Source organism: Thermobia domestica, chromosome 2, assembly GCF_964235325.1.
Source record: "Thermobia domestica chromosome 2, izTheDome1.hap1.1, whole genome shotgun sequence".
NCBI lineage: Eukaryota > Metazoa > Arthropoda > Insecta > Zygentoma > Lepismatidae > Thermobia > Thermobia domestica.
This window is the reverse complement of record NC_137455.1, coordinates 251,473,964-251,497,244: the sequence shown is the minus strand read 5'-3', so window position 1 is coordinate 251,497,244 and position 23,281 is coordinate 251,473,964. Positions and strand designations below refer to the sequence as shown.

Here is a 23,281-nt window from a genome sequence, read left to right as displayed (position 1 = left end):
AAACGATAATCATGCCTGTTGTTCTGTATGGTTGCGAAACATGGTCGCTTACTCTGAGGGAAGAACATAGACTGAAAGTATTTGAGAACAGGATCCTGAGAAGAATATTCGGACCCAAGAGGAACGAGAATGGGGAATGGCGGAAGCTCCATAACGAGGAACTACATAGTTTATACGGTTTACCCAACATTGTTAGGGTCGTCAAGTCTAGGAGGCTTAGGTGGGCAGGTCATGTAGCTAGAATGGAAGAAAGTAGAAACGCTTTTAAAGTCTTGACTGGTAGACCCATAGGAAAACGACCATTAGGAAGACCTAGGCGCAGATGGGAGGATAATATTAAGATGGATCTCGCAGAGATAGGAATACAAAGTAGAAACTGGATGCAATTAGCTAAGGATAGAAGTCAGTGGAGAGCTTTTGTGAACGCGGCACTGAACCTCCGGGTTCCATAGGCCATAGAGTTAGTTTTTAGTTATATATATATATATATATATATATATATATATATATATATATATATATATATATATATATATATATATAGGGTGAGTCAAAATAAGTGTTACAAGCCAATATCTCGCGAACTATACATCACATAAGAAAAATATTAAGAGACAATGTACAATACAGAGGGGCCTCAGAAATGAGTCAAACATTAGGTTTCCCTCTCCCCCCATTTTGGGGGGAGGGGGGTGAACGTAAAATTTTTAAATGGGAACATAGGTCGAGTGATACCTCGTTCGAAAGAGCTTGAAAAATTGAACAATTTTTGTAGGAAACAATTTTTGATATGGGGCACCGTTTTCAAGATGGGCCCCAAAAATGGTCCTGTATCCGATAAAATTTCCAGTACTTATAAATAAGTGTTACAAGCCAATATCTCGCGAACTATACATCATATAAGAAAAATATTAAGAGACAATGTACAATACAGAGGGGCCTCAGAAATGAGTCGAACACTAGGTTTCCCCCGCCCCCCATTTTGGGGGGAGGGGGTGAACGTGAAATTTTCAAATGCGAACATAGGTCGAGTGATACCTCGTTCGAAAGACTTGAAAAATTGAACAATTTTTGTAGGAAACAATTTTTGATATGGGGCACCGTTTTCAAGATAGACCCCAAAATTGGCCCTGTATCAGATAAAATTTCCAGTACTTATAAATCGGAAACGTGTGAGTAGGAAACGATTAAACAAAAAAAAAAATGAAAAACGAAAACATCATAGGCAATGTGGAATGATGTTGTCGTGGTGTCCCCAGGGCCCTAATCATGGGGCCCCGGGACCAATTTCAAAATTTCAAATGGGATTATACCTGTAGGTTGAGTTATACCTTGTTTGATAGATCGTGGAAAGCCAAACAGCTTCGTACAAAATTTGTTTTCATTTTGGGCAAGCCTGTTTCAAAATGGCCGCCAAAAATGGTTACACATTCAGATAGTGCAGTGTTCAAATTGAGTATTACACGTCAATATCAAGCGAACTCTGCATCAAATAAGAAAAGTGTTAAGAGTCAATGTACAATACAGAAAGCCTGAAATTTGTGTTAAAGAAGTTCCGTCGCCCCTTTTTGTATGGAGGGGTGTACATGGAATTTTCAAATCGCAACATAGGGCGAGTGATACCTCTTTGATAGATCGTGAAATACCAAACAGCTTACTATAAAAGTTGTTTTGATTTCAGGCAAGCCTGTCACAACAGCATTACCACAACCTAATATCCTGTAAAGTAGTAGAATAACGTTTAGTAATTCTACGGGTATGTGCGATGTTAAAAATTGTAATTTCAATCACTGTAAAGCAAATAATTTCAACACTTACCGTGTTACAAATGATGCTCGATATGTCCTCCACCCTGCTCCACACACCTCCGTAAGCGGCGGCATAGGAATGTTCGTACATCATGTAGCATCTCTGGAGTGATAGATGCACACACACCTTGGATACGCGCCTTCATATCATCAGTAGTTGTTGGTACGTTGGACATTACCCGATCCTTAACATAACCCCAGAGGAAAAAATCAAGTGGGGTTAGGTCAGGAGATCGTGGAGGCCAGTGAATAGGACCTCGACGCCCAATCCATTTATTCGCCATACGGTGGTCCAATAAGACTCTGACCTGGCGTGCGTTGTGTGCTGGAGCACCTTCATGTTGATACCACATTCTTATACGTTCAGCGAAAGGAATATTCTCTAACAACTCCGAGTATAGTACATCACTGATAAATGCGGCATAGGTATCACCAGTAAGACGTCCATAAAAGAAATATGGCCCAATGATATGGTTACCAAGGATGCCACACCATACATTAAGAGACCACCGATGCTGATGAGCAACTTGTCTCTGCCATAGTGGATTTTCCCTAGCCCAATAATGCATATTATGTCGGTTTACGTGTCCTGTGTTTGTAAATGTAGCTTCATCGCTAAATAAGATGGTGGATATGAAGTTGCGCTGTCTGTTTTCCATACCTTCCAACCATAGACAAAATTGCAATCTGGCATGAAAATCATTGCCAGATAGTTCCTGATGTAAGATGATATGATACGGATGAAACATGTACTCGTGCAAAATACGCACTACAGATCTTTGGCTAACTCCACTGGCCTGAGCGAGGTGTCTCGTGGTTACATGTGGGTCTACATGCACTGCTGCCAATATTCCTGTTGCACGTTCTTCATTGGTTGCAGAGCGGTAACGACCCCTACCTCGTCCCCGGACAAGACTACCATGTTGCCGCAAACGTCTCTCCAATCGCAGAAATGCCATGTGCGATGTTTGTTGGCGTTGGGGATAGCGCATTGCATACATTCGTGCCGCGTTACGATAGTTTCTTCCACAATCGCCCAACACCAGCAACATATCTACACAATGATCAAACACCGCCATTGCTCCATTCAAACGCTACTCAAACTAATAATATTAATGCGATAGTGTTCGTTTCCTTGTACGGAAAACTTATCACCAAAGTTGATAACCCGTTCTTTCTACGCTTTTGAACCGTTCAACACACAACTATAGCCCCTACCTACAATATCCACACTGCCACTTCCCTTTAAGTCACTAACACTCTCACTAACAGCTAGGCAATGTAACATCAATGATGATTTTCGTTGAACACTACTACTCCACAAGAAAAAAATAATACCATACTATTCACACTGCATTAACAAACAACACACATCCCCGTCCCCTGTGTGAATGCAATATACAACGTTATCGTTGTACTATGTTCCGAAGGCCATCGGTTTCATTCCCCAGGCAATGACGTTGACGGGCTTTCCTTACTCTAACTGGGCACATGTTGAATTAGAATTAGAATTAGAATTTATTAATGAGATGTTGCCTACAAGTAGGGCCTAATAGGTACCTTCCTATCCCTTTCTCATAGGATTGTAGTGATTGAGAAACGACGTCTCTTTGCGCATACGTATTAGTATTATTCATTGTCTTATTATTTTCATTCATATTATTATTAGGGATGCATTCGAGTCGAGTCGAGTCGAGATTTAAGCCTGTCTCGACTCGTCTCGAGAAAATGTTGTCTCGACTCGTGTCTCGACTCGAAAATATGTTTCTGTCTCGACTCGTGTCTCGACTCGACAGTCTCTGTCTCGACTCGACTCGAATTCGAGTCGAGACGTCTCGAAATTCGAGTCGAGACAAAATATACGAGTTAAAATATACGCACACATCAGCCAAAATATTATGACTACCTACCTTATTGTCAGTGTGTCCAACTTTGGCACGGATAACAATGACGACGCGTCTTGGCATGGACGCAATGATCCTTGAAAGGTCACTGGAGAGAGTTGATTGGTACACATAGGCAAGGGCGCCGATTTTTCTGTAAATGTGGGGGGCATTCAGATGCAGAAGGCATATATATGAGGATTTTAAGACGAATTGTATTCAAATTATGCCAAATATTGTATATTCATAAATACAATGCGGGGGCTCACATGAGCTTTGGGGGTGCCTGGCCCCCTCGGCCCCCCAGGATCGGCGCCCTTGCACACAGGTCATCTAATTCCCGTAAATTCCGGGAAGAGGGGCGATGCGCTCTGAAGTCATGTTCAATCACATCCCATTTGTGTTCGATTAGGTTCAGATCAGGCGAGTTGGGCGGCCAGCACATCACTTGGAACTTGTCCCTGTGTTCCTCGAACCACTCCATCACAATCCTGGTCTTGTGATATGGTGCATTATCTTTCCGAAAAATGCCACTACCGTTGGGAAACATGGTCGTCGTCTGCAAGCAGTGTGTGATACGCCTTGGCCGTCATGGTGCCTTGCTCGAGCTTCACTAGACACATAGTTGCTCACGTGAATGTTTTCCGGAGCATAATTAAGCCACCGCCAGCTTGTCTCCGTCCCGCAGTAAAGGTGTCAAAGAACTGTTCTCTTGAAACACGACGAATTCGCACCCTCCCATCGTCATGATGAAGAAGGTATCGGGATTCATCAGACAATGCAGCGCTCTGCCACTGTGCCAAGGTTTAATGACGATGGTCATGTGTTCATTTCAGTCGCAGTTGCCGATGTCGTGGTGTTAACATTCGCACATAGATGGGACATGGGCTTCGGAGGACCATCGTTAGGGGTGTTCGGTGCACTGTGTTCAAACGCACTTGGACTTTGCCCAGTAATAAAGTATGATGTTAGTTCTGCCACAGTTCGCTGCCTGTCTTGTTTTACCAGTCTGCCCAGCCTATGACGTCCGACATCTGTAATGAGGTGGAGGCGCCCAACCCCTCGACGTTTGGACGTCGTTTTCCCTTGGTTTCGCGACTTGTTGAAGACACTCACCACAGCACTCCTCGAACATCCGACAAGTCCTGCAGTTTCCGAAATTCTCCTGCCGAGTATGCGGGTCATTACAACCTGCCCTCGGTCAAACTCAGATCGCGCGCCTTCCCCATTCTACACACGGCCAGCACTCTCACTGATACTACATGCACCGTACGCGTGACTGACTAGCAGGCATTCGTCGGCAGGTGACACAGATATCGCCTGGACGGAAATTATATCGATAGTAGGTTGGTAGTCATAATGTTCTGACTGATCAATACATACTAAATAAATTTAAAATGTACGAAATTTTCAACATTCTGATTAACATGCAGGAAATTTCACAATGAAAAGAAGCAACTGACTTGGACAAGACAACGGTTAGTTGATGGGGCAATCTTTTTTTCTGGTCTTTGAGGTGTGAGCTTTGACCATGCCTTGTGAAATTTTGATGTTTGGTGCTCATCAGTCGCGCTTCCATTTTTTTTCTAATTGTTCCAGTTCATGATAATTAACAATACATTGCGCAGTTCGAATACATGTTCACGTTTTCATTCAATCCAACTCAAGCCGCTTCAGATACTATAGAGTTGTATTTGTTTACGAAGAATTAATTGCGTATTAGAAATACACCCCAACAAAACATTCTGCGTGCTCATCTGCTCAGTATTCAAGGTTTTAATTACAACCTGAATTGTTAAAATGCGAACGTAAGTTGCATTAGATATCTAAGCAGTTCCTAGTCTATGGATAATTCAAGCAATGCTAATTAAGGTCTTTCTAGCAAGCACTTCTGCTGTTCATAAACCTTACGCATTGGAGTAGGAAAAAAAAAGAAAAGAAAAGAAAGAAAGAAAGAAAGAAAGAAGTAAAATTGGTAATTTTGCAACCGTGACTCACTCGGGCTCATGTTCTCTATCCTCAATGGAGCTCGCGTTCGCTAATCTCAATGAGGATCACACTAGTCAAGTTTCTCACTAATTCGAGCTTGAGCTTGATATTTACTGTGAAATTCTCTTCAGCTCGATCTCGTAATGCCACACGTCCTTTCTTGTTTTTACATTTGTCTCACCATTTTCGATTTATACGGGTGGCCGTGGACTTTTCAATTAAGTTTTTGTTTTCATTTTGACCCGCCGCCATTTTGCACAGGGTTGTCGTAGAGAGTCGAGACTTGCTCCATTTTCCTTCATTTTACAACAGATTTCAAACGATGTGCTACTTAACCCCCCTTGCCATTTGAAACTTTTTAGTTGGATCCCGTCTGGGGCCCTGCGGGGAACCCTGAGGCAAACTTTTTACCCCAAAAAAGTGTGGCCTTGAAAATGATGGGATACATGTTCACCGAGTTTTCCATTTACCCAATCGTTTCCGAACAAATGACTCGGTTCAAACTATTCTAGCAGGTGATTTCCTAGCTATGGCTTTTTAAATATCTAGAAATTGGCCATGTTTTTGGCCAATATCACGGGAACGGTAAGCCATAGACAGTGGTGCCCACCCCCCCTTATGTCCATGACGCACCCCCCCAATTGTCTATCCGTAGAGGTTCTTCCATGAAAAAATCTTCTTTTCGATTAATTTTACCCCCCCCCCATCAAACATATTTATATAGATTTTTAACCCCCCCAAATATTTCAATGACGCAGTTTGCGTCATAGCCCCCCTTGTGGGCACCCCTGCCATAGAGATATGATATTGGTGGTAATCAATCCCTAATAGAATGCTAAACATTTTTGTCCTGATATTAATTGGTGGCCACTGGCCAACTGGCCATTGGCCAAACCACTGGCCAGTTGGACAGTGACTACCGGTTACTATTTGGTACCAAAATGTTTACCATCCTTTTAGATATTGATCAACACCAATATGATCTCTCTATGACTTACGGTTCCCGAGATATGGCTGCTTAAATTTTTGTAAATCGGTCATTTTTTGGCCACTATCTTGCGAACGGTTAGATTGACGCGAAAAATTTAATCATTTTGTCTAATAGTTTTTGATGCTCTATCTAATGCAGTGTACAAAATTGAAAAAATTGCAGATAACAGACAGACGGACAGATAGACACACAGACATAGAGAATTCAGTAACGAACTTTTTAAGTTCGTTGAATATGTTGTAACTCACGATATCCCGCCCGGTGACACGTATAACTTCGGGATTCGTCTAGTTATAACATATCCAATGCGAACACAATTGTCTCGTTCGGATCTCACAAGGGAACTTTCCGAAAATGATAGCTGCAGTGAAAGGTGTGGCCTATGCCAATTGAAAGAGCTGTAACAGAGATGAGCATTCCCAAAAAATTAGCTGCCCATAGCAATAGGCTCAGGAAATATAAGGGGTGGAAGTTCGGGAAACAGCAAGGCTGGACAAGGGGGAAAAGTGCAAATTCCACAAAAAAAAAAGGGGGACACGGCAAAATACAATGCTGACAAGTGATGTATAGAAAGAGACTTGCCACAATAGGGAACAAATGAAGGCCACCAGTGGGGTTAACAGTGTTGCCAACTGCAATGAAAAGTACATGTTTTGCAAAGAGCACTATATGAAGTGAGTGCAATATTCAGTGTCAACCTGTCATGTAGAACATAAGATATGGCGTGTCTAATCAGTGGTACAATCTAACAAAAGAAAATAGAAAAAACAGAAGTACGAAAAATACGGAGAAAACGGAGTTGGCCATAATGCGCCACATTTGATCAGGGGCTGTACATATTAGAATGAACAAAACAAGAAGCACCGAATATGCATGAAACCGACGTACCTAGAGTCGAAAAGAAAAACGAGTTCCAAAGTTGGCAAGACTGGCCATGGGCATCCAGACAAGTCTAATATAGTTAGGCCACTCGCTTCAGAAAAAGAAAATTCCGGCAACAGGCATCACTCGGAATGCATCAATGTTAGAGTGATTGAGGCAATGTCAAGTCGGGGAACATGAAATGGTTGGGTTGAGCCAACAACCGATAATAGAAGCAGTGAACTTTATGTCATGGTTGGGTCGTATGTGGGAATATGCAGGGTGTCCCATCAAACTTTGTGACCTGAAAGATTTGCGAAACGAACAAAAATGTTACGGATCCAGTTGTCCAGGAATGTACCAATGTCAGGGGGTGATAAAAGTCTGTGAGAAGCAAGTGCCCCCAGGATCCCCAACATAGGGCCCCAGGAGCCAACTTCAAATTTTCAAAAGGAAACAGGGACCGAGTGTTACCTCTCTCGATTGATCATGGAATGTGCAACAACATATATAGGAAACATTTGCTATATGAAGCATGTTTTTCAAAATGGCCGCCACAAATATGTGCTGTCTTAACATGGCATCGAACAATGTGATCTCAAATTGCTGTGAAGCGAAAAGAGATGTTGCAAATCCAATTGCACAGGAATGTACTCATGTCGAGGGCCAAGAGAACTTTGTAAGAAGCAAGTCCCCCAGGGCTCCCATCATAAGGCTCAAGGGGGTCAACCGCAACATTTCAAATGGGAACAGGGGCGGATGATATTTCTCTGGATAGATACAACACCGTCTATAAAAAAAACATTTGCTATATGAATATGAAACAGATGTCAGGCAAGGACAACTAGCGGTGTTTCCCATATGATCAGACGATGACTTATTTATGGCACGAGCCATAGTAGAAGGCGGCTTAGTTGAAGAAACTACACCCTCTCAGTAACCTAAATTGCACGAAAATTTCCAAAGCAGGTTCATTGACCTGACTACCGCATGTTGCCCACTTTGTCCAAGAGCGGGATGGTTTGTTTCTAACTTTTCTACCGAAAAGCATTTGTCTGGAATGGTGTTTCGGAGACAATAAAATAAAGAAAATATACTAGGCAGAGAGAGAGCAGGGAGGAGGGAGTGTACCAATTATTCTTTCCTCTAAACCAGCGTTTCCCAACCTTTTTCAACTTGCAGCACACTATGGGTGTAACATGGATTCTCGCGGCACACTTATAGATATTATTATTTGTAAATATAAAACACACTGGTATTTTTTTCTTTGATTACTGATCTCCTTCGCACAGAGAAGAAAGCTCGATCACTGGGTTTTCCTCGTGGTAAATCACTATGCTTATTTTTCATTCTAATTTAAAAGGAGAAAACAACTGCAATGAAATGTTGGACTCAGGTTATTAAAAATACGCTTACTCTTTCGAAAACTGTATCCAACCTTTTACTAAGAATGAAGATCATTAAATAACGAACGAACAAATAAATCTATTTTACTTTTAAAACACAAATGTAAATAATTTATCGAAAGGATTGAATGATATTTTAAATTTTCAAGTTAACGAAATAGTCAGTAACGATAAAGAAGCAATAATGGTCATAACAATAACAAATACTTTTTTCAACATTAGAAATGTACAGAAAAGTAACACGTCATGAAACTTAAAATTGTAGATTCATAGTAGAGGTTCATAGTAATGTGCAATAAAATATACATTTTCCCCTATGTTTTGCAATTTGATTGCTATAGAATTAATAATTTTGTTTTGATATCCTCGCGGTACATCAGTGGCCCATTCACGACACACCAATGTCGCGGTATTTTCACTGCTAGCTTCTCATTTTAGACAGGTATATTTACAACAAAGGGGGTAGCGTGCACCTTTGCACCCCCTTAAATCTGGCCCTGTCCAGAAGTTATGTAGCCCTATATCGTTTATGGAAATAAAAACACAATATTTATAACTATGCTAAATTACTAGAGACTGCCAATTGCTCATTCAGACAATTTATGATGTTCACTTTATTGCAATGTTCTTATACAGACTAGATATAGGCTACGGATAATAGTTTTATAAAAACTAGATAATCAATTATTATTATTATTATTATTATTATTATTATTATTATTATTATTATTATATTTGAAGTACAATCAAATATCACGACATTAATTACTAGTTTTAATTAACTGAATTGAGCTGAAAATTAGATCTTGATCTCGGAAGATTAACTATTAAATTTATACGTTCTGTACCTTTCTAAAGTAATAAATGCTGGAATTGGTTTCAAGGCTGTTCCTGAGTGAATAATTTCTTCATAATAATATTAAAAGTTTTAGAAAAATTTTCGAGACATTCGAGTCGAGTCGAGATTTTTATGAGCTGTCTCGACTCGACTCGTGTCTCGACTCGAAAATTCGAGTCGAGAAACACGTTTGTCTCGACTCGTCTCGAATTTTACAAAGTGTGTCTCGACTCGAATCTCGACTCGAATTCGAGTCGAGTCGAGTCGAGATTCGAGACATGTCTCGACTCGAGCGCATCCCTAATTATTATTATTATTATTACTAGTTTTATTATTATTTTTCGTAGTAGTATCCTTCTTCTTCTTCTTCTTCTTATTATTATTATTATTGTTATTATTATTATTATTATTATTATTATTATTATTATTATTATTATTATTATTATTATTATTATTATTATTATTATTACGTTAACCCTTATAGGTCGATTTCGCCCCCGAACATTTTACTTGTTATTCACTTACAGTATGATGATGGAACCTCGTGTTCGACATATTATTAGGCCTGTTTGTATTGTACATTGACTCATAACACTTTTCATTTGATGCAAGAATTCGTGGGATATTGGCTTGTAACACTCAGTTTGAACACTGTACTTTCTATCTGAATGTGGAACCATTTCCGGTGGCCATTTTGAAACAGGCTTGCCCGAAATCAAAATATTTTTTGAATAAGCTGTTTGGTTTTCCATAATATATCAAACAAGGTATCACTCGACCTATATTCAGATTTGAAATTTTAAAATTGGCCCCGGGGCCCCGTTTCCGATTTATAAGTACTGGAAATTTTATCTGCTACAGGACCAATTTTGGGGTCTATCTTGAAAACGGTGCCCCATATCAAAAATTGTTTCCTACAAAAATTGTTCAATTTTTCAAGCTCTTTCGAACGAGGTATCACTCGACCTATGTTCCCATTTGAAAATTTCACGTTCACCCCCCTCCCCCCAAAATGGGGGGCGGGGGAAACCTAATGTTTGACTCATTTCTGAGGCCCCTCTGTATTGTACACTGTCTCTTAGTATTTTTCTTATGTGATGTATAGTTCGCGAGATATTGGCTTGTAACACTTATTTTGACTCACCCTGTATATATATATATATATATATATATATATATATATATATATATATATATATATATATATATATATATATATATATATATTACTTCTCTTTTCCGCCAAGTTGCGGGGCTGAATTTGGATTTAAACGGCCGGAAGTGTCACTGTTCATCTTAGCGACCCCGAAAACTATCGATTCGAAACTAATATGGGTCATTTTTAGTGATGAGCGCAAGAGTCTTGGTCTTGAAGTTTTTGCAAGAGTCCAAGACCAAGGCCAAGACCAGGAATCCCGATGCAAGACCAAGACCAAGACCAAGGGGTGCAAGACCAAAACCAAGACCATACCCGCAAGACCAAGGCCAAGACTCTTGCGCAAGTCTTGCACAAGTACCGGCTCAGTGATTGAGCGTTCACCTTTGGTGCTGTGGTCCCTGGTTCGATCCCAGCTTGCACCATGTGAGCTTTTATGGTGGATAGTGACCGTGTGCGTAGGTTTTCTCGGGGTTTCCCGTTTCCTCTTAGTTTCTTCATTCCACCATTTAATTCATTTCTCATCATCACCATCTCTCTTAGCCTCGGTGCATAATCGTGGTACGTAAAACTAGATATTACATCATTTCGAAACATATTAGTGGTGTTTTTCTTCTAAAACTAAAGAGAAATGTAGTATTGAACATCGGTAATTCCGTACACCATAGGTGCCGACTATATGGATATGGTTGGCTCCAAGGATCAAGCATCCGTTAGAAATTTTTAATGTGTGTTCAAAAAATTAGTATTGAAATAACATTTTTATGACATTGACTAAAACTTGTGTATGTGACCGCAAGTTTGATTTCATGAGTGGGTGCTTATACGTTGAATAATTGTTTATCAGTCTAACTTTTAGTCTCCTCAGGTATATGGTACACAAGGATTGAGCGATATAACATTATACAACAATAAATAATCCATATTCACAAGTGAGAGTGATTTTGTACAGTTATTTCAAATAATTTTGAGTTTGATGCTGTGTTTTTGTACTTCTAAAATTGGTCAAAAGTATTTGTATAAGTTTACACAAAGGACATGGACGGTTGAGTCGTTTTCAGTTTTTACTCGATATACTAAAATATTAAGAGGTTTGATTATTATCTTTATTATTTTAATTTTTCTCTCTCTTTTTTGGCCAATATTGCTAACATATCATAGTTATTCTGCCATCATTGGCAGGTCACTTATTGCAACTCAGAAGCTTCGATATACGGTGGTCCTCAGCTAGTGTTTTCGTCTTGACGTAGCAAATTTCTGTTTTGATACCTTCCTTCAACTACAGTCTCCTTCACCCCTCCCTCCCTTTCCTTCCACCATATTCTCTAGCATGTCCATCATAATAAAGTTCCTGCTTAGCCAATGTCCCAACCAGTTCATTTTCCTCCTCTTAATTACATCTAAAATTCTTCTTTTCTCCCTTACTGCTACTGTTTTTAACATCTTCTCATTCGTTTTCCGTTCAACTCAGCAGTATTTTTATTTTGGCTGCAAGATCGGTGATCAAGATAAAAGCTGGGCCCCTCATATGTGTTGTTTGATGTATTATGCGACTCTGACTGCCTGGCTTAAAGGAACCAAACGAAAATGCCTTTTGCTGTTCCGATGATATGGAGAGAACCCCGGAATCATTATGATGATTGCTATTTCTGTATGACGATTACAGCAGAAAGTAACAAGAAGAAACAACGTGCCATCGAATACCCAAACTTGCAATCCGCGATCAGACCAGTGCCCCATGGAGAAAATTTACCTGTACTTACTCCTCCGAAAGATTGGGAAACTTTCGATATTACAGCACCTACAGGAAGCGATGAGGACACCAATTCGATATCTGAAGATGAAGATCCGAGAGATAATTCCTTTCACGTAAAAGATGAGCCTCACTTCATCCTATAACATGAGTTGAATGATTTAGTGAGAGAGTTACAACTATCGAAAGAGAATACTCAACTTTTGGGTGCTAGACTCAAGAAGTGGAATTTACTGGCTCCTGGAACTACTTACACTCACTACAGGAAAAGGAACGAGTCCTTTTCAGAATACTACAGAATGGAAGGTTCCCTTTGCGTATGCACGGATATCAATGGTCTGATGAATAAATTAGAAATTCAACATGATCCATCCGATTGCGTATTTCATAGATTCGTCTAAGTACAGTCTGAAAGCAATTTTACTTCATAATGGAAATAAGCTGCCGTTTATATCTGTGGCACACTCTGTTTCGATGAAAGAGACTTACGAGAATGTCGCACTAATTTTAAATCGTATTAACTACAAAGAATATGGTTGGCAAATTTACGGAGATTTGAAAGTTATTGCAATATTACTTGGTCTTCAAGGTGGATTTACAAACTACTGTTGTTTTTTTGTGTGTCTTTGGGACTCAAGAGCCACAGGAAAACATTTTTCACAAAAAGAGTGTCCCCCCAGAGAGACACCCGATACCAGCAGTGTCAAGTGTGAGCCTCTGATCGATCCAGCCAAGGTGCTGCTTCCACCTCTTCATATTAAGTTGGGCCTCATGAAGAATTTCGTAAAAGCTATGGAAAAAGAAGGTGAAGGTTTTAAGTATCTTAGACAGTGTTTTCCAAAACTAAGTGATGCTAAATTAAAAGAAGGAATTTTCACAGGACCTGATATTCGCAAACTTATCCATGACGAATTGTTTGAAGAGAGTTTAAACGACAAAGAGTTAAATGCCTGGCGTGCTTTTGTTCAAGTTGTAAAAGGTTTTTTGGGCAAAACTAAAGCTCAAAATTACGAGGCTCTTGTGTAGCAACTTCTGGTCGCATATGAAGCTCTGGGATGTCGCATGTCTTTGAAAATCCACATTCTGCACTCCCACCTCAACTTCTTTCCAGAAAATCTTGCAGATGTAAGCGACGAAATGGGAGAATTGATTTTAGTATAAAATCATTTGATTCCTCCAGGACATAGATTTTTACACCATACTTGTCTTTTCCTCTTGATATATTGCCTAAGCAACAGTCTACCACGCCACAAAACCATAGCCTCGTCTAAAGATAACTCCTTTCTTGGATATTAAACAAAGCTCATCTTTGTATTGAAGTAGTCCACAACACACCTTATCTTACACAGCCGATCTGTAGGTTCTGAATCATTAGCATTTGGATTTTGTCCAAAGTGCAAGTAGAGCAATATCAAGAGAAAACAGTCTCTATTCATGTACTGAGGGAAGCAACACAAAAGCAAATTATCTGTTTTCCAATAATCTTGAAGTCTAGGCATAGCAATTGTTCCTGTGTGAAGTACAAGGCCTAGAAATACCTTCAGCTCTTCAATTGTCAAGTCTTTGCACCTTGTAATACGAGAATGTTCAGTATCGTTTCCATCAAGAAATGTGTCTGCGGCGTACACGTTAGTATAGCCTACGACTTCCTCCAGGAAAGAATCGTCCAATAACAATTGCAATAATCATATGTTTCATTGTTACCTGGGGCAGGGACAAGAAGCTGATTTATTTTATCGAAAGGGATCTATTTCAGAAGCAAAGAATTATCTTGCCAGGTAGGCTGCGAAACATCATATGTAGCACTTTCTGAATCACCTGAGCCAGGAAAACAAGCTATATTTTCGTTTTCAGAGAGTTAACTTTCATCACTTGAATTTGAACTGCAAGATATCTTGTCTAATTCACTCACTGTCAGTGTATCAACGTTAATATACTGTGGATTTGGCTTTGTGTTGGGTGGCCCATACATGGTGTAGGCATAAGGAACGAAGTACTGAATAAAAAAGTCAGCACAATATGTATTTCACTGGCACAAACACATAAATCAATATTAAAATGTTCAAGAACAGATATTATTTTGTTCAACAATGCCTACATAAACACAAAGCGCTGTGGACCGAAACGAAGCACACTGCAAGGTCCCGTCACGCCTTGGTAATCACTGTACAAAGTGTGAGTGCACTAGTGTGCACGCGCAGGTATTAGCGGGAAAGTGAATCAGCTGCACTGACAAGCGCCGATCGGCGTCCGGCGCATATGCCAAATGCAGTACTGGACGCCGATGGGTGTCCTCAGCAGCTAACTTGTTAAGCAGTCTCCTTGAGAACAAGTAAATTTCTTCTTTTTAATTTATCTTCAGTATATTCGGTAACACTCGTAGTTTTGGACTTTCACGATTCGTATCACGAATTGTTAGCAAGTTCCTTACTTTATTTTAGTTTCAAATAAAATTAATCTGATTTAAAAATTAATCATTACATCACGGTTTAAATCAAACATATTTTAGAAAATGAGAGAGAGGATATAAATTTCGTCCATAAATCTCTCTCAGATATTTTCTTGTTTCTCTTGTTACATTTCCATTCTCCCAGTTAGAAACCGAATTAATTAGAGGCGACTTTTTTTTGACATTTTTAGTAGATCTATGAATACAACTACTGAATTCATTAGTCATACAATGATATGGATTTACTTTAAGCTAATTAGTTTAACAAGCGTGGTTTTGATATTATTCTGTGCGACTAATATTCAGTCTGCATTTCCTGTACGTAAAAAATCTCGTATCAAGACTTTCCCTTCTTACATTATGAACAGGAAGCTTGCAATTCGTTTCATTCAGAGTCATCGTAAATTAATTCAGTATTTTTGTGGTACTGTAAATAACTTTTCTTTTCTTTTTCTTTTCTTTTCTTTTCTTTTTTTTTTTTGGTATGCATTTCTATAAATACTTGTATTGGGTCGAGGCAGAAGTTCGTGGTTCTTATTTTTTTCTTTTATTTTTATTCTGCTATTCTGTTAATTTAAATACAAATACAATAGACATAATATTAACATATTCTACGAGTGTAACAATACATTGCATACATTTTACTGTCACTCACATTAACTCACAATCACTCAGTGATATATTCACATCCACTATCTATAACCTTCTGCCAACGTTCAGGTAACAGTTCAGTGCCCCGCCTGTAGAACTGTTTTGTTTTTGGCTGGAAGAAATCTGTTAGCCATTGATTAAGAGAAGCTTTGCTGTGCTGGATTTTCGGTTAAACTCGAAGAGTAAAATGTGACGGAAATGGTCACTTTTCTCAACTTGACATTCCATATTAGTTTGTCTGAAATATATACGTTCACAATGAAGAAAACCTGTGTTTCACAACATACAAACTCCAAACTACGCTAAAACAACGGAATAACGATAAACAATCGCTTCACGGCGCATTGCTACCAACCCAAAAGAAAATCGCACGAACTTGTGGATCGACCCATTATAATAGGTCTACGTGAGACACGTGAAATCGTTTCATTTTTCTTCATTAGATCTGAGTAAACGTAATAACTCCTACCAATTTGTTATCGATTTGTGCATCTGCATTAAAATAATTCATTTGACTTTAAGTTCAGTTTCATGAAATGACTCCTTGGAAGTATATAACAGTGGCTGAAATTTCAAGCTTGCTCTCTTTACAGCATGTATTTAGTTTTACGTTACTTGGATTTTCCCTGCAAGATAATGGAAGCTGAGCTATCATGGAGATTCCGACGCGGGATTAACCACATCAAAGACAAACATATATAACGAAATACTTTGGATAGTTTAATAATTACCTGTACCTTGGGCAGAAAGTGCTCATACATGTGCACTATACTTAATAGAATGTTAATTTAATATTAACAAAAGAAGAATGTTTTTAATATCTGTAAGAGATATAGATAGTGTTATGTAATTGGTTGCTATGTAGTTGTTTATGGATACCTAATCATCTCGTATGTGTGCATGACAATTTGAATGAAAATACATAAAAGTGTATCAACTAATAAACCATTTGATACCGTTCATCGACTTTATAATTTTGATAGAAAAGGTGAGAATAATAATATGTATAATTATTAAAGATATTTTTACATGCAAACTATTACTACCACTCGAAATTCATATATCATCGATCGAACCAGGTTGACGACTACCCTTGGTGAGTCGTTATAAAAATTTTGGTTTACCTCACCCGGGAACTTGCTGTAAATTCATATCCCGAAACAAAGTAAGGGTGAATTTACTTTTGTAATAAGGTTAATGAATACAAATTTCACAAGACTTAGGAGTGGTAGGATAATTATAAGAAAAATGAACGGTGAAGCAATGGAGAATGAATCCAATAATAGTGACAACGGTGAATATAGTGTAGCACCAGGAATGACATCAGAAGACCGAATCTTGCTAGCCTTACAGCGACAATTGATTCAGATGACTACCGAGTTAAAGCAGACGATAGAGCAAAAGTCCGAAGAATCCAATAAGCAATGCGAAGAATTGAAGCAGACGATAGAACAGAAGATAGAACAGAAGTCTGAAGAATCCAATAAGCAATACGAAGAATTGAAGCAGACGATAGAACAGAAGATAGAACAGAAGTCTGAAGAATCCAATAAGCAATACGAGGAATTAAGTAGACGAATGGAACAGAAGTCAGATGAAACGAAACAGTCAATTGTCCAGGCGATGAATCACATCTCCTCGCAGTTCGAGGAAAAGTTAAAAAAAAATATCTGAGGATTGTCAAGATAAGCACAACCACCAAATCCAAGAAATCAGTGATGTAAAAAAGGATTTAGAAGTAATAGAATCTTCTGTTCAACAGCAAAAGATTCAGGTCATCAATAATTCTAATAACATACGTGCAAATACGCAATTGATAGCTACTCTACAGGAAGAAATTAGGACGCTACAGGTTAAGGACAACACATACCACAATAATATGGGTAGTGAGCGCTTGGAGTTTCCCCACTCACCAGAGATGACTTCGCCTTCTCCTGTGTCTGATGAGGATATTATTTTGGAAGAAATTCATCCGAAGAGTACAGATGGGCGGAAAAGGGATGGTGCAACGACATATCACGTCATGGATAGGAATTGTCACCCAATAAGTACACGGAATGATAAAAGAAAGGTAAAGTTAAGTGTTAAGATGAGTGAAATACGGGCTATGAGTAAATTCAGTGGTAAATGTAATGAAAACGCTACTTCTTTCCTGGAAAAATTTCAGGACGAATGCAATATAATGAGTATAGATAGATCACAATATATGAAATTAATCCCTCATGTATTACTCCCACCATGTTCTTTATGGTTTAAAGCAGTACGCGATCACATCAATACATATGAGGAATTCAAAGCGGCATTGATCGCGAATTATGAAAATGACTTTTTGCTTGCAAATCGAGATGCCACCATTAGAAATCAACATTTCAATCCTCGTTTGCACAAATCTGTTGTAGAAAATGTACATCGCAATTTTGGTATGTTGTTTCGACACTTTTGTAAAGACAAACATGCCGAATGGATCAAGCATGTCAATCAAATCACGTACCTTTTGAATCATTCTATATCAGATACTTTAGGCGTGTCTCCTGCTAATGTACATAATGGTTCTGATTTGATTTTCCCTGTGGAACAACATTTTGATGTTAAGTTAGAAGATTCAACAATCATAGATTCTCCCAATTTAGTGAATATGGTAAAAATCCGAAGACACAACAAATTTTTGAAACGTAATTCTCAAGTAGAGTCTTTGCAAGAAGGAAAATATCGGATCAAGGTCATTGACTTAGTTTTTGTTAAACAACATCCACAAAGTAATATGTTGTTAAAGAAGATTTATAAATTTTGTGACGTTTTCTCAGGTCCTTATTTATGTTTTAAGGAAATAAATCCTAAAGTTTTTGAATTGTTGAACGCTAAAACGGGTACGTCAATTGGACTTCGTAATATAGATGAATTAAAGGTTTGGAAACCTACCCAGTATACAAAAGAAAAATGGATGCATCTAGTGAAAGAATTAGTTGCGCCTGACATTCTTGCTCAAATAAATAGGAATGAAGAAGACTGAAAAAAAATATATATATATATATAACAAAAGGGTGTCTTCTGTTTGTGTAAAAATAGATTTATTTTCTTCCTTTTGGTCCTTCGAACGTAGGTCACGTTTAATTTTTGATTTATATTCAATTTAATTTTCTTTGATTTTCATTAACTAACGATAAGTTTCCAATGATTTTAATTCTTTCTTATTAACGTGAAGGATTATAATTTAATTCATGATTGATTAAACACAAAAATTGTTTTCATTATATTAATTTGTGTTGAAACTTTATTGTCAAAAATAAGTATTAATGAAGTGAAAGATTTGTTATAAATGTATCTATATCTATAATATGTAATGAAGATACATACGAGGGGCGATCAAAATGTGATGAACATATGTAATGTAAGATCATTATTGTAAACGGACCAGTGGTTCTTGAAGATAAAAGCCAAGCTCGCTTATGACTTTTATATTCAGTCCAATTGTCGGGCGACATTTTATATAACGAAATACTTTGGATAGTTTAATAATTACCTGTACCTTGGGCAGAAAGTGCTCATACATGTGCACTATACTTAATAGAATGTTAATTTAATATTAACAAAAGAAGAATGTTTTTAATATCTGTAAGAGATATAGATAGTGTTATGTAATTGGTTGCTATGTAGTTGTTTATGGATACCTAATCATCTCGTATGTGTGCATGACAATTTGAATGAAAATACATAAAAGTGTATCAACTAATAAACCATTTGATACCGTTCATCGACTTTATAATTTTGATAGAAAAGGTGAGAATAATAATATGTATAATTATTAAAGATATTTTTACATGCAAACTATTACTACCACTCGAAATTCATATATCATCGATCGAACCAGGTTGACGACTACCCTTGGTGAGTCGTTATACATATTAGTCCAGCAATAAAATGTCAATGTATGTGGATAGGTTCCAGGAATTAGTTTAATAAAATATTTTTAGCTGATATTATTACGACTACTGAAACATCGAGAGCGCTGATAATAAATCAAACTGACATTAAAATTAACCTCTCTCCAATTACGACCACAAAAGTGAGTCATGGTCGTAGAGATACACCGTAAAAAAAATACAAAGATATACCGTAAAATAGACTTTGTAACAGCGCCTTATTCGGTGATAGAGTTTCCGTGTACTAGACTCAAATTTGATTTTATTACAATAAACAAGACTTATTGCCTGTGATACCTTTTAGCTATTCGTGCTGTTTCTCTCTCGTTGTTTGGGTTTCTGAAACCACGTATTTTAAAGGCAAATGTGTTGCAATCGTTTAAAAACAAGAGAAATCTGTCATCGTTACTAATACTCGTACCATCATACTGTCTCCTGTAAACTTGCCATGTCGAGAACCACAAGTCAACAGAATGTTTATGTGACGTAACATTAATTATTCTTAAAAATGTGTTAGGATTTTTTTTAAACATATGAGTGGTCATCATTCTTAGAATTGGTGAGATCAGAACACTGCTAAAAGGCACGTTTTGAATAAGTCTTTTTATATTTTTCATTTTATATTAAATAAGTCATTTTATATTTTTCACCCTCAGAATAATGAAATTTTCATCGAAATACAAAATTGAAAGTACTTCATTCACATATTCTTTACGCAGAATCAAGTAGTCTAGTTGTAAGGAACTACATAATGGATAATATAAATTAGAAGGTATTTACCTTAAACGAAAATCTCTTGTTTCATTAACTGTACTTTTTCTTTTCTTGTTTTTGTTTTAGTCCTTTTTACGATATATTTCTGTGCAAATACTAAAAGTAATTATGTTATAAAGATATGGTAATTTAAGTACAGTAATAGTCTGCAATGGAGTAAAAGAACTAAGAAAAGAAAAGCTTCCTTATGCTGATTCATACGTTTTCTGATGGGTCATTCTATTTGAAAAGGGTTTTTTGAGGGTTTGAAAAACGAGATTTTCACACTGTTCAAAATCATTATTTTCTTTATTTTTCTGTTCGCTATAATGACTTATAATAGACAACCAATCATAAGAACCAATATTTTGAGAAATATTGGTAAATTTGAAAAATGCTCTGACCGGAGGTGACAGCTAATTGAATGGAGACTTTGTACCAGCATAGATGTGACATCACATGAACGAAGGTGACAAGACCATCTGTATCCAATTGAAAAGTTAAAATTTGTAACGAATTTCGAACAAAGTACTATTACATAATATAACATTAGTATTACACATGTGCATAAATGATTGCCAATGTCCAGAACTCAATTGTTGACATTAGCATTCAAATGAAGTACAGTATTTTGTTTAACATGTGCTATCCTTAATAATTGTTTATTATAAAAAGAAATACGATGTGAGCATTAAAAATATAGCTAGTTAAGAGGCCTCATTGTGACGAAATCAAACTTCCGCTAATTTTACATTTTTTGTGTAATATCTTCAGAATGGATAAAATTAATCAAAAAGAGGAAACTCATTGTACTAGACAATATTATTTTGCATGAAATACCTTTTTCACGACTCACCTACGTACTTTCGTTTTGCAGCCATTACTTAACGTGAAAATAAATGTCGTATCTATAAAGTGTTCGCAAAGCGAAAGCAGATAGGTAAGTCGTGATAACCGTATATCATACAAAATACTCTTGTCTAATATACTGCTTTTCCACTTTTCGATTAATTTTTCTATTTTGAAGATATTACAGATAAACTGTAAAATTAGTGGTAGTTTAATTTCGTTCCATTGAGGCATCTGAATGGATAGCACTTAAAATATGAAATATCAAATAGAGCCAGGCATAGTGATGGGTAAATTCCCGGGAAGATTCCCGAAATGGGAATTTATCCGGGAATTTATGTATAATCAGAAAGAAAATTGCATTCTATTACTATATTATGATTTCAAAGTGGAATTAATTTTTATATCACAGCATATTGTTGTCCACAGAGGATTCTTCAAAATGTATAATCTAAACGGTACTATGTTACTTTATTAAGGCTTTATTATATTTAGAGAGTACACATAAATGTATATTTACTTACAATATGTTCTATCAATTAAATACGTGTGAAAAAATTATATAGTAAGTCCTAATACTTATGTAATACCCAGTTACCTGACATTCGATACTTTAAACTCATAATCATGACATCTGTTTAAATAATCGATTTAATATAGTATTTTTCTTTTATTATAGTGGTTCGTGGAGAGTTCCAATTTAGGAATTTGCCTGAATGAATTGGTGCAATTAGAACACAGTGAAGTGTACCCAAGGCTCCAGCTGGCTGCAGCCCATGCACTTTTCGTTGCATTAGATACCTGTAAAGATCTTGTGCATGTAACAGACAGCTCCCACAATATCCAGGTATTTAATTTAGTATTACACTGATATTATAGAATTTATATGCCTGAAGTTTGATTGGTTAATTTGAGTTGAATGTCCATTTTCAGCACCAAGGTTGTATTAGACTATGATAAGTGCATCTATGTAGGATTTGAACTACATGAACGTCTGCCGGCAATCTAGCACCGGTCTTTCTCGTTCATAATTGGCGAACGCAGACACGGAAGAACTCAACCTCAAGCTGCAATACAAAAACACAGTTATAAATATTCAGGGTATCGTATACGAGTTAAATAAGATCCTGATCAATTTAATGGAAACACCTGAAAAAAAGAGATTTTCTAGATGAATATGACGCTAGACCTCCTTTCGCCCTCGGAAAGCTCAGATGCGACGTGGAATAAAGCCATAGATGTTGTGAATGATAGCAAGTGGAATATTCCGCATGCAGTACATCACTCAGTTTCGTGAAGAAGAATGGAAACTGAAATTACGCTGAACTCGTGTCTCCAAAACGGACTACAGATAATGAATTATAGTTTAAAACAAGGTGAACAATAACTCATCCGACCATATCACACGTTCCAAGTCATCAGCGGTCCATGTTCTTGTTCGCGGCATCATTGACGTTGCGTTAAAACATTATTGTCCTTATTAGCGGTTTCGCACGTGCGATCCGACTCCGTATGTCCATATCATGTAACTTGTGGCAGCGGGAGTACCCCGAGAAAACCCACAAACATGATGATGTTTACCACAAACTTGCTTGGCCGGGAATCGAACCAGGGACCCCACGCACCAAAGGTATGCGTTCTATCACTGAGCCACAATGCCCCTAACGTGCTTCTTCAGTTTCTGTTACTTGCTCCTTAGTCACACGACAGTTCTGAGTGATAATACACTTTAGTGTTCCGCGGGACATGTCACTGAGGATTTTCATCCTACCACTGTTCCTCTTTGCCATAAGCTATCATTACGTTGGTCACTTTTCCTCGCAAGTCACTTTCGTTACGCTCGCACCACATAACTGAGCGCTAACAATTTGTCTTCTTAGGAAATCAGAGAGGTCGCCCATTTTCACTGCACTTCACAATCCTGCTGCTTCACGCCTAGTACGGAGTTTGCCCAAACACACTACCACCAACGAC

At 37.7% G+C, this 23,281-nt stretch overlaps 1 protein-coding gene across 2 annotated transcripts in view; it reads left to right on the top strand.

Moving 5' to 3' along the window:
• The window catches only part of LOC145678448 (high affinity cAMP-specific and IBMX-insensitive 3',5'-cyclic phosphodiesterase 8B-like), a 1,074,619-nt gene that overhangs the window by 943,454 nt on the left and 107,884 nt on the right, over positions 1-23,281 (top strand). For both annotated transcript variants that reach the window (XM_081748585.1, XM_081748584.1), the window contains one exon: positions 21,987-22,154. In XM_081748585.1, the coding sequence (XP_081604711.1) occupies positions 21,987-22,154 (168 nt within the window). The remainder of the gene's footprint in view (positions 1-21,986; positions 22,155-23,281) is intronic.